The 11,122-nt window shown below is 40.0% G+C and overlaps 1 protein-coding gene across 2 annotated transcripts; it reads left to right on the top strand.

Annotated features, from left to right (window-relative positions):
• The first annotated feature begins 1,354 nt into the window (after window positions 1–1,354).
• scamp4 (secretory carrier membrane protein 4) lies at window positions 1,355–11,017 on the top strand. 2 transcript variants are annotated; one of them, XM_062557115.1, is made up of 8 exons: window positions 1,357–1,489; window positions 5,052–5,122; window positions 5,573–5,611; window positions 6,148–6,276; window positions 6,387–6,543; window positions 7,165–7,266; window positions 8,279–8,396; window positions 9,718–11,017. In XM_062557115.1, exons 3-8 carry the CDS (start codon window positions 5,605–5,607, stop codon window positions 9,901–9,903), a joined length of 699 nt encoding a protein of 232 aa, XP_062413099.1. In that variant the 5' UTR covers window positions 1,357–1,489; window positions 5,052–5,122; window positions 5,573–5,604; the 3' UTR covers window positions 9,904–11,017. The 2 variants fall into 2 exon arrangements, with proteins under 2 accessions (XP_062413100.1, XP_062413099.1); XM_062557116.1 differs by lacking the exon at window positions 5,052–5,122 and having other exon boundaries at window positions 1,355–1,489.
• The last annotated feature ends 105 nt before the right edge of the window (window positions 11,018–11,122 follow it).

The raw sequence follows: 11,122 nt of genomic DNA, 5'->3' as shown, positions 1-11,122 counted from the left end.
GTGTTGGGCATGCACACTTACTATGCGTCATTACCATTCGTGTTGTATTTCTGTATTTTAAATAATTTTTGATTCTTTTTTGTCACTTTAAAAGTTAAATATTACACACATAAAGCTAGCTACACTTGCTTAGTCATCATCTTTGCTTTGGAAAGCTAGTTTTTTGGCAAAAATGTCATTACCAGCACATTTCATCAATTTGTCATCAATTTGCCATAACCCCCACAAACTGTCATTACCAGAACTGCAGTGTAATCACCATCACATACATATTTTTGCCAATAAATTAGGAATAAATTACAAAAATATCCAACAATTAAATATTTTGACAATGTTTGACAGTCTAAATGATCACTGTATTTAAAAAAAAAAGTTTTGATTTATGGCATTTCCTTTAAATAACTTAGCCTACAGTATATTCCAAACTAGGGTAGATTGATGAATCAGAAATGTAGATACTTAAATGACCATAATTTGCAAGTAAAAACCAACAATCCCATTAAGCTAAAGATGAAGTAGATTTGATGAGAAACCAGAAAGATTTATCATTTAAGCCTTATTTTTTACATATTTTTGATGATGTGATGGTAATGACACATTTACTTGACATAGTTCAGAAATGGCAAAATAATTCCCTATGGTCTCAAGTTCAACCAAGATCATAACATCACTCCCGTCCTGACTAAAGGACCAATCATTTGATGTAGGCCTAGGCCTCAAAATTTCAGCAACCCAATTTGGCCCCCAATCTGAGAAACGCCCTGTTGTGCTATAAATTGTGGCACAAACTATAGGCCTAATAGAAATGAATGGAGCTGACAAAATGTAGCCTAGACTCAACGCCCTTAAAGTGACAGGGCACCATTTAAACAAACTAAACGGCATCAAGCTGTCAACACTCAGGGTACCCAAATAGCTGCTGCACAGAATGGGGGAATTTATTGAATAATAAAATTAGCCAGATTATCAGATTTATTCGCGGAATAGCCAACCTGTAGTTGGAAAAATGCAGAAATGTATTTACAGCAAAGGTAGACTCACATTATGTAGCATATGTTCCTGTCTATATTGTTATTGTAAAGTTTAGGCAAAGTAGATTCCCTATCTTAACGTTACGAGGCGCATAATGCACAGGTTGCAAATGTTTCCCGATGAGAGTCCCCAGACTTCGTGAATGAGTTTGGATTTTTTGTCACATGCGTGCTCAACTTTGTCACTGGCTCTGAAGGCATATGACTTCTCAGCAATGTGCAAATTAAAGATGAATGAGAGCTTTGCATTGGTGGTTTTCCGACGTAGGTGGCATAACCTACTTTCCAACAGCAGTTTTGACTTCCTCTTTTAGAGTTGTGTACTGATCTTTGGCTACTTTCTTCTCTCTCGGCAACTGAAGGACTGCATTATGAACGAAAATATGGCGAAATAGGCTATTAAACGACGTGAGGACGGAGTCAGCAGCAGAACGATTCAGAATCTCAAGACGCAAAAGGTGAAACATAGCCCATTATTTTGTCTTTCGTGAGCCCTATTATTACAGTTAAGAAGCAGTAGCCTAATTAAGGCTAGGCGAAACTCTGATTTAAGCAGGTGATCATGTGGACATCACGTGAATTCGGTAAGGTAGGCTATAGGTAGCATGTTAGGCTATTAATAGGCCTAGGCCTACCCTTAAATTCAATTATAAGCCGACTATTTTTTTTTGGCTAGGCCTATATTTTACATGTAGCCGATGTCGCCTATTCATTTTATTCATTCATGCTTAAATCCAAGCTAGCGCTACAAGATGTGTAGCCCAGCCAGCCAAAAGGCACAAATTAGTCTAAATCACACAATAGGTGCGTTTGACTTCATGTAGCCATGGACAATTCCTCTTCAGTTGACTTCCTGTCCTTACTCTCCTCATTTAGTATCACACGTGTTCACAGTCCTCCTACTCACAAGGCTGGTAAGGATCTTGATATGATTCTGCTACGTACTGTAACTGTACTGCAGACAACGTTTGGGTTAATCCTCTACATGTATCAGATCATTACTTCATTAGATTCTCTGTGCGTCTCCTTGATAACCCTACAGTTCCTGCTCCGACGATGTCATGCCGACGGAACCTCAGAAGCCTCTCAAGTGAACATTTTGCAACATTAGTAACTTCTGCTCTACCTATTCCGAGTTCATTCTCATCACTTGAGGTTAATGACGCTACAGAGACTCTTTGCTCTACACTGGCATCCTGTCTGAATGTAGCATGTCCTCTTTCCACAAGACCCACTCGTTCTAAACCTCGCCATCCATGGCTGACAAACAGTATACGCTCAGTTCGCAAGGAACTTAGAGCTGCTGAAAGGAAATGGCATAAATCTGGAGATAGAAATGATCTTAGTAAATACCAGTCTATGCTTTCATCTTTTTCATCCACTGTCACACTTGCAAAAAGAACATACTATCAGAGTAAGATTGAGAACGCCACTGACAGCAGAAAACTTTTTTCTACATTCAAGTCTCTTCTCAATCCTCCACCACCGCCAGCAGCTTCTTCACTGTCAGCAGATGACTTTGCAACATTTTTCACTGAGAAAGTTGCTAAGATAAGTGCTCAGTTTGATGACCCTGTAAGAAGGACTCTGCCTGGTGTTAGCATGATGCCATCATTGGACTTTTTCTCTCCTCTTGATGAGGAAGCGGTCTCTCAACTGCTTCAGCGAAGCCGTCCAACCACATGCCCTTTGGATCCTGTCCCGTCTACTCTCCTGCAGTCTATAGCACCCGCTATTATACCGGCAGTCACACATGTATTTAATACTTCACTCAGTTCTGGAATAGTTCCTTCTTCTTTTAAACAGGCAAGAATTACACCTTTGCTGAAGAAAAGTACACTTAATTCAACTGATGTGAAGAACTACAGACCTGTCTCCCTTCTTCCTTTCTTGTCAAAGGTTTTGGAGAAAGTGGTCTTTAAGCAAATGTGTGACTTCCTCTATCAGAATAACCTACTAGACCCTATGCAGTCTGGTTTCAAGAGTGGTCATTCTACTGAAACTGCTCTTCTATCTGTGACTGAAGCATTGAGAGTAGCTAAGTCCTCTGCTCAGTCATCAGTGTTAATTCTGTTAGATTTATCTGCAGCCTTTGATACGGTTAACCATGACATTCTCCTTTCTACACTATATGAACTGGGAATTTCTGGGAAAGCTCTTGACTGGTTCAAATCTTACCTTAAAGGGCGTTCTTTTAGCGTGTCTTGGCAGGGACAGACATCAAAGTCTCATGACCTCACTACAGGAGTCCCTCAAGGATCAGTATTAGGGCCCCTCCTCTTCTCTATTTACACCACTTCTTTAGGTGGGATTATTCGCTCTCATGGATTTGAATATCATTGCTATGCGGACGACACTCAACTTTTCCTATCCTTCCCACCTGAGGACTCTAGTGTTTCCCATCGGATCTCTGCATGCCTGAAGGATATTTCAATCTGGATGAAGGATCAGCACCTTCAGCTTAATCTTTCCAAAACTGAGCTCTTGGTGTTTCCAGCAAAAACAGCCATTCCCCAACAGATGAACATCCAGCTTGATTCATCCTCATTGACTCCAACTAGATCGGCACGTAACTTGGGTGTCATAATTGATGACCAACTTACTTTCTCTGAGCATGTTGCCTCAATTGCAAAGTCATGTCGGTATACCCTGTACAACATTAGGAAGATCAGACCTTATCTGACACAAGATTCCACTCAGCTTCTTGTACAGGCAATGGTTATCTCCAAGCTGGACTACTGTAATTCCCTGTTAGCTGGCCTACCTGCTTGCGTATTAAGACCACTACAGTTGATTCAGAATGCTGCAGCACGACTGGTCTTCAATCAGCCAAAGAGGACACATGTAACCCCTCTCCTAGTTACTCTCCACTGGCTCCCTATAGTAGCCAGAATTAAATTTAAATCTCTCACTCTGGCCTATAGGACACTGACTGGATCTGCTCCTAGCTACTTCAGTTCTTTGATGAAGATGTACATTCCCAACCGCCCATTGCGATCTTCTGAGGAGCGTCTGTTATGTCGACAAACCATACATGCTAGGTCAATCTGTAGATCCTATTCTTCAGTGGTTCCGTGTTGGTGGAATGAGTTGCCCAGTGCTCTCCGTTCAAGCAACAGTTTTGGATCTTTTAAGAGGGGTCTTAAGGCATATTTGTTTAATATGCACTTAGTCTTTTGAGTGTTTGTTATGTGTTATGGTTTGTATAATAGTTTTGTTTTGTTATAATTTGTCCATTGTTAAAATGTTACATTTATTCTGCTATTGTCCTTAAATTTAGCCATACCTTGCTATAGTTATTGTTATTAGATAATTAACTGAGTGACTTATTTGATTGCTTTTGTCATTTCATTGTTTTATTTCTCATTAGATTAGTGCTTAAATGATTGTTGTATTGATAATATTGCTATTCTCCCTTTTTGTAATTGTTCACTGTTATTTAATTTGTATTGCTATTTATTTGTATGTCGCTTTGGACAAAGGCGTCTGCTAAATAACCATAGCCATAGCCATGTAGCCGTCTTAAGACGACTGCAGACGAGACTATTTCTGACATTCTGATACGTCTTTCAAACCGGAGTTGTACATACGTCATCATACATCAGAATGTCAGAAATAGTCTCGTCTGCAGTCGTCTTAAGACGGCTACATGAAGTCAAACGCACCTATTAACTATTTTATCCACTAGCTAGGCCTATGTGATTATCTAAGTTAGAATAAGTGGCATAGCCTGGTTTGAGTGGAGCTAGCAGAGGAACAAACACCTAAACGGTATGTTATTGCATAAATGCGCGATTCGTGTTTTACTAGAACTGTAGACGCAGTGCTAATTCAGTCCAGAACTTTATAGCCTAAACCATCTGGTTACACTTTAATTTAAACTAGCGAGCTGTCACATGATTGTTGCCTCCACCCCCTGATGCCTCTTCTTGACCTGTAGTTTAATGAAGTGCACACAGTGAAGCAAAAAGTAATTACAGGAAAGGTTTAGAACTACCCTTCCCACAATGCAATATAAAGGTTTCACAGGATCCACGAGATTCATGAGCAGGGCAGGACTGGTGGATGCATCTCTGGAAGTTAGCGGACAGGTAGGATGCAACCATAAACTTAGACGGACACCAATTGTAGGCTAATGTAAAATCTTTGCTTTGTGACATATGCTGTTGTCTCCCGATAACAAATTTTGTTGGTTGGTTTGCTCATGTTTAATGGGACTGAAATCCTCTTTAAACCTTGTTGAAATACCTTAGCCTGAATAGTTGTCGCTAGCAAGTAGGCTAAGTAAAAGCGCTAAGTTCTCTGTCAAAGGTGGCTATTCGCCAAAACAATCCATTTATATGGCTCTGGGACTTTGTATCCGTTGATTCGGTAACGTTCTGTGTTCCAAGTCACTTTCCTCAGACCAGAGCCGTAGATACATCTATCTTCTATATGTATATGGCTCTGCCTCAGACACGATTAAGTTTCCCTGAAGACCACAAATGGATTCTTATTTTACACTGACTCTATACATTGCGATGTGTCTTTTACATTTACAGATAGTTTTACTTTTGAAGACTGAGCAAAAATAATGACAGGTAAGAACATTTGCATGATGTGGTTGAACTGTAACATTTTTGATATGAACTCACAACGGACCCTGTCATATGGTTGGCTATCTAGTAGCAAACAGTGCGGAGTGGAACCCTGTTGTGACCTCCATAATGGCACATATCCATATCGTGTTTTTTTTTGTTTTGTATCCAGCCACTAACAATAAAACAAAACGTGCTTTTTTTTTGTGTTGATTCGGCATTGTCTAGCTGAAATGTAGAGAAGGTGTCACATTACATCCTGTGTGCTATAGCAAAAAGGCACAGGCGAGTGACTGCTGATAATTAAATCACAACATTGAACAGAGTTCATGTAATTGCTGGAGAATAAAGATAAAAGATAAAACAATGTGTACTTATACGATTATCTTAATTACAAGGATCATTCAGTTAAAAATTAGACATTTGTTTGTATTGTACCAGTTGTCAACCAGTTAATTGAATTAGAGAGATTTCATTTCTTGTTGGACATTTTCATCCTGCTTGCCATTCAAATCCACAACTTATTTTTTTTCTCACAGAGAGAGTCAACAACTTCCCACCTTTACCTCAATTTTTCCGCATAAAGCCTTGCTTCTATCAGAATGTGGAAGAGGAGATTCCACCGCCACATCGTCAGTTAGTGCGCAGAGTGTACAACCTGTGGATATGTAAGTAATATGTTTCGAAGAAATCATTATGATGCCATCATAAGCAGAATAACATATTTACTGTACTTCTGCTGACTCCCCCCCCCCCCCCCCCCTGTGCCTATATGCAGTATACTCCATCACGCTTTGTGTGAATGTGGTGTCCTGCATCGCATGGTGGGCAGGAGGAGGCAGCGCAGTCAACTTTGGCTTCGCGCTACTATGGCTCATCCTCTTCAGTCCCTGCAGCTACACGTGCTGGTTTAGGCCACTCTACAAGGCCTTCCGGTGAGGCTTAGCCCAGATATGGGCACAACATTACATTACATTATTATATTACTGTACATTTGGCCGACGCTTTTTAACCAAAGCGACTTACAACATGGTGAAATTTTTTTAAGCTTTTAAGAGCAATTTTAACAACAATTTTTACAAAAACTCAGTTAGTGCATCAATGAGTTTAGTAAGTGCATCAATTAGTGCAATTGTCCGTAGGATAAGCAAGACTAGTTGTAAGTAGTGCTATGACAGGAGATGTTCTCTAACAGGCAAGCACGTAACTGAAGTGTTTTGTTCGTGGAGCATATGCTGCAACTATTAGTTCCCATTATAATAGGGGCGCTTTCACACCACTATTTCGATTATTTGGTCCACACCAGGCAATTAAATTGTTATTATGTAGTACATAGACTCCAATGTGGTCCGCTTTCACACCAGCGGACATACCAAAATTGGCCTGATTGGCGTTTCATCAATGTTAAAAAACGCCTAAATTCTAAGTTATAAAACTATTTATACGCACTGCAAATGGAACACTTCAATTGCACGCTCGGCTGTAAGATACAGTAGCAGTTCACACCATGGAACCTGGCTTGGATTCTAACTTGCCATCTCTCTCTGTTTTTGTAGGGCTGACAGCTCCTTCAACTTTATGATGTTCTTCTTCATCTTCTTTCTTCAGTGCATCCTTGCTCTCATTCAGACCATTGGGATCGCAGGCTGGGGAGCCTGGTGAGTGTATTGAGGAAAGATTTACAGTTGTGCTCATAAGTTGACTAAAAAGAGGAACAAAAAATCTTTTGGAAATCGGTCTTAAAGGGAAACTAATACTATGCAGGCTTGGCAAATTCATCGCCGCTTTCGCTTTCCATTTTCGCTTTCCGTTTTCGCTCGTCTTATGCTTGCATATTTCTCTGCAGCTTTAGCATGTATATTTATATATGTAAATTCTAAGCGTGGTTCTTCTCGTCCCTCACGCAACTCACGAGACTTCCAGATGTAAACTAGGAGCGATCGCTCCCTAGACAAACTGCAAGGCTGTAATAGCTGATAGGGACACTGGGGGCGGGAGGAAATATTACTGTTTTCGATAAAACTGGTCAGTCAAGCAAAACAACGATTTCTAAGCGATTTTATGACTATGAAAAAGTTGCATAGGGTCTCTTTAATGCCTTAATTAGAAGAAAAAAAGAGGAAAAATCTGACTTTTAAGGACACCAATTTTCTTTGTGCATGAATAATTGTCATAAATAAATAAATATTTTCCCTTAAAATATAGGGGCTGTAGGTATACATACCCTATTTATTTAATAATTCCCCACATCATCACATGCCCTTCACCATACCTACAGATTGCCATCTCAGTTACATTGTAGTTAGCCGAATAGCTGTTTTGATTTGCATTGAGAGATGATTATGGAAAGTATCCCATGACCGTCGTGAGATTAAGGCATTAAGATGCATTTCCAAAAGATTATTTTTTATTTCTGTTTTTAGTCAACTTTAGCATGTGTATGTACAGGGTATGCAAACGTATGAGTGGTATAATAACAATGTAATAACTCAATTAATCTAGTAATGTGATGTCAGTATATATCCCTCAATGTCGTGACTCAGATAAGTTGAGGGCAAGGATTAGTGTTATTCATTTAACTTAACGTTAGAATAATGCGAGAATACAATAGTATGTAAATCTGACTGCTGTTCACTCTGATCTCTTTATTTCTCCTGTCATATTTACCAGTGGTTGGTTAGCCACAGTGTTGTTCTTCAGCACTAGTGTGGGCTCTGCTGTGATCATGCTGTTCTCAGCAATTCTCTTCACTGTCGTTACTGTTCTCATGGGACTGGTGCTGATCCGGGTGAGTCCAGAACACACTCACGCGTCTATGCAAATATTAGTTAAAGGTGTTGCCTTCACATGGTAATTCATGTTGCAAACACAATCTGCTGCGGAACGGGTTATGTTCGATATGAGAGCACAAAAGGTATGAAAGAACTGCCTACTGACCAATCAATTAGCTTAGAAAATGGAGTAGCCATGCTATACCTGATAGCTCTTGATAGTCAAATGTATAATAACAGGCGGAGATTGACCTCTTAAATCTTTGATCTCATGGATAAATCCAACAGTTTCAGGTGAAGCATGATTCTTGAAGAGCACACCATAGGGATACATAAAGCAACCAATTTATTTAATGAAATATAGTCAGATTAATAGGGTTGGGTACCTATTGCATTTGAATCGATATCGGTACCGTGAAGTTCGGTGTCGGTATTCAGCGGTACTTTTTTCGGTACCTTACCCTAATGGTTCCTTCCAACACATGAGAACGTGCACAGAATCAGCAGCAGTAACCCTTCGGTTATTTGATGTTAATGTTGATAGCTGTTATCATTGTACCCATTGCCTCTTATCGCTAGTGCAGGGTTTGTTCAGCCAGCTTGCACAAAGAAAGCCTCATTACTGTATGTGTAACTTTCTTTGTAGTACACCCCTTAGGCTCTATAACTAGAAAATAAACATAATGGCTCATACTTTAGTAAAAATCAAAATAGAATTGTGGACTGCAGCCGTAGCCTACTGGTTAGGGCTAGGGTTTCAAGCTTGTAGCCGAAGGGTTGTTCGATCCCTGACCAGTAGAAAAAATGTGGGTGGGGGGAGTAGTTGAGCGCTGCTCTCCCATGCCCACATCCATGGCTTAAGTGCCCTTGAGCAAGGCACCTAACCCCTCACTGCTCCCCGAGCGCCGCTGTTGAGCAGGCAGCTCACTTCGGGTTAGCATGTGCTTCACCTCACTGTGTGTTCACTAATTCACGGATTGAGATAAATGCAGAGACAGAATTTCCCTCACAGGATCAAAAGAGGATATATACTTATCTATATGAAAACATTTTGCGAACTGGGGTTGATTTCATTTTATATCAGAAATGTCAGACTTAAGTCAAAGTCTAAAAGGATGTAGTATCCATGCAGCATGTGTCAAACAATACAGTCACCAAAGGCCTGTGATATATAATTGAATTGAATGCATCTCAATGTGCATTGCATACTTTTACAACACATTACACCATCTCAGACACAGCCATTTTCCCCACTATCACTTTCTTGAACAAATATCACAGTCAAACGTTAGATATTTCTGACTGAAGTTGACCACACCTCTTGTGTGTCTGCTCCAGGTCCACCGGCTGTACCGTGGGGGAGGGGGCAGCATGGCCCGTGCCCAGGAGGAGTGGAGCTCCGGGGCCTGGAAGTCTGCGGCAGTCAGGGAAGCGGGCTTTAATGCCATCGCCGCCGAGTCAGGCGCAAGCCTACCTCAGTATCCCACTTCTGTGCCAAGCTATCCAGACAACAGACCATGGTGATAATCTGTGATGGACAGTAGATGGCGCTCTTGCCAAAGCGCCATATCTCGCACACTCCTCCCTTGCATGAACGACATGGGGAGTCAAGTCTTGCTTATATCATCTTGTTTACATAGAAAGCCGAACTGAATTGACTGGATAGGATTGTTTCAGTTAGCTCTGTACTTGATGGAAAAACTGGAATATAGATGATTATAAAACAAAACACTGCACAGTTTGAGGTGATCTGTACAGACGTTGTGATATTTAAATTACTTCTATAAAGCAAATGAAGTATTAGGTCCATGGATTTCATATAATAGTAATTTACCCATTTGTAATGGCAGCCTTTTGTTTTTATGGTTTGTATAATAAGTCTGGTTAAATACTTTTGTGCCATTTCTCTCAAAGAAATATTTTGATCACCTTCTGTAATCCATGTATCGGATGAAATTAATCAGAAGCATGTCTTAAGAGAGAGAGAGTGAAAAGGCTGGTTCTAATGTTACGGCAATTATCTCTTGCCAGCTTACCAGATTTCAAAAATACGATGTGATTGGGATGTTTTGTGTTTAAACTGATGTTATGATAAAAGCTTCTTCAGCAGTCATCTGACAGCTGCTGGAGAGTGACTTGCCTGTGCATTGACCAAGCTTGGCCTTATATTTCAGTTTGTTGTACTGCAGAGCTAAAAAAAAAATATATATATTTGCTTCACTGATGCCTCTTTAGCTACAAGCTATGTGCCTGACCACGCTTTGCTGCCTATTCCTATTTTGTCTGACATAGTTTTATGATTTGTATGGCAGTTTTATGAAATGTGTTGTTGCACACGTGTGTGTGAGAGTGAGAGAGACTGTGTGTGTGTGTGTGTGTGTGTGTGTTTTCCATTTCATAGCATTGTGTTTACATTGTGGCTCAGCATTAGCCACATATTTTCACAATGATGTTTTTATTTGCATTTAATATTGTGGTTTTCTGCTCAATTAAAATTTACCATGGCAGTTTAATACTCTTTCCACTTGTCTCTAAAAATGCAATGGTAATCAGCATTTCATGTGATGAGATTGCATTTTTTCCTGCAATGACTTGACTAATAATTGACATTTCAATAAACATTCCTTTTCAAATCAAATTAAGCAGAGGCCTGTCCTTGTCCATTTAGATTACACCTGTACAAAATGAATCAAGGGACTTTCACCAGCCAGTTACACATAAGAAACACACAGTTGCAGTCACT

This window comes from Sardina pilchardus, chromosome 15 (assembly GCF_963854185.1).
Source record: "Sardina pilchardus chromosome 15, fSarPil1.1, whole genome shotgun sequence".
Taxonomy (NCBI): Eukaryota; Metazoa; Chordata; class Actinopteri; order Clupeiformes; family Clupeidae; genus Sardina; species Sardina pilchardus.
This window is presented reverse-complemented; position numbering and strand designations above follow the sequence as displayed.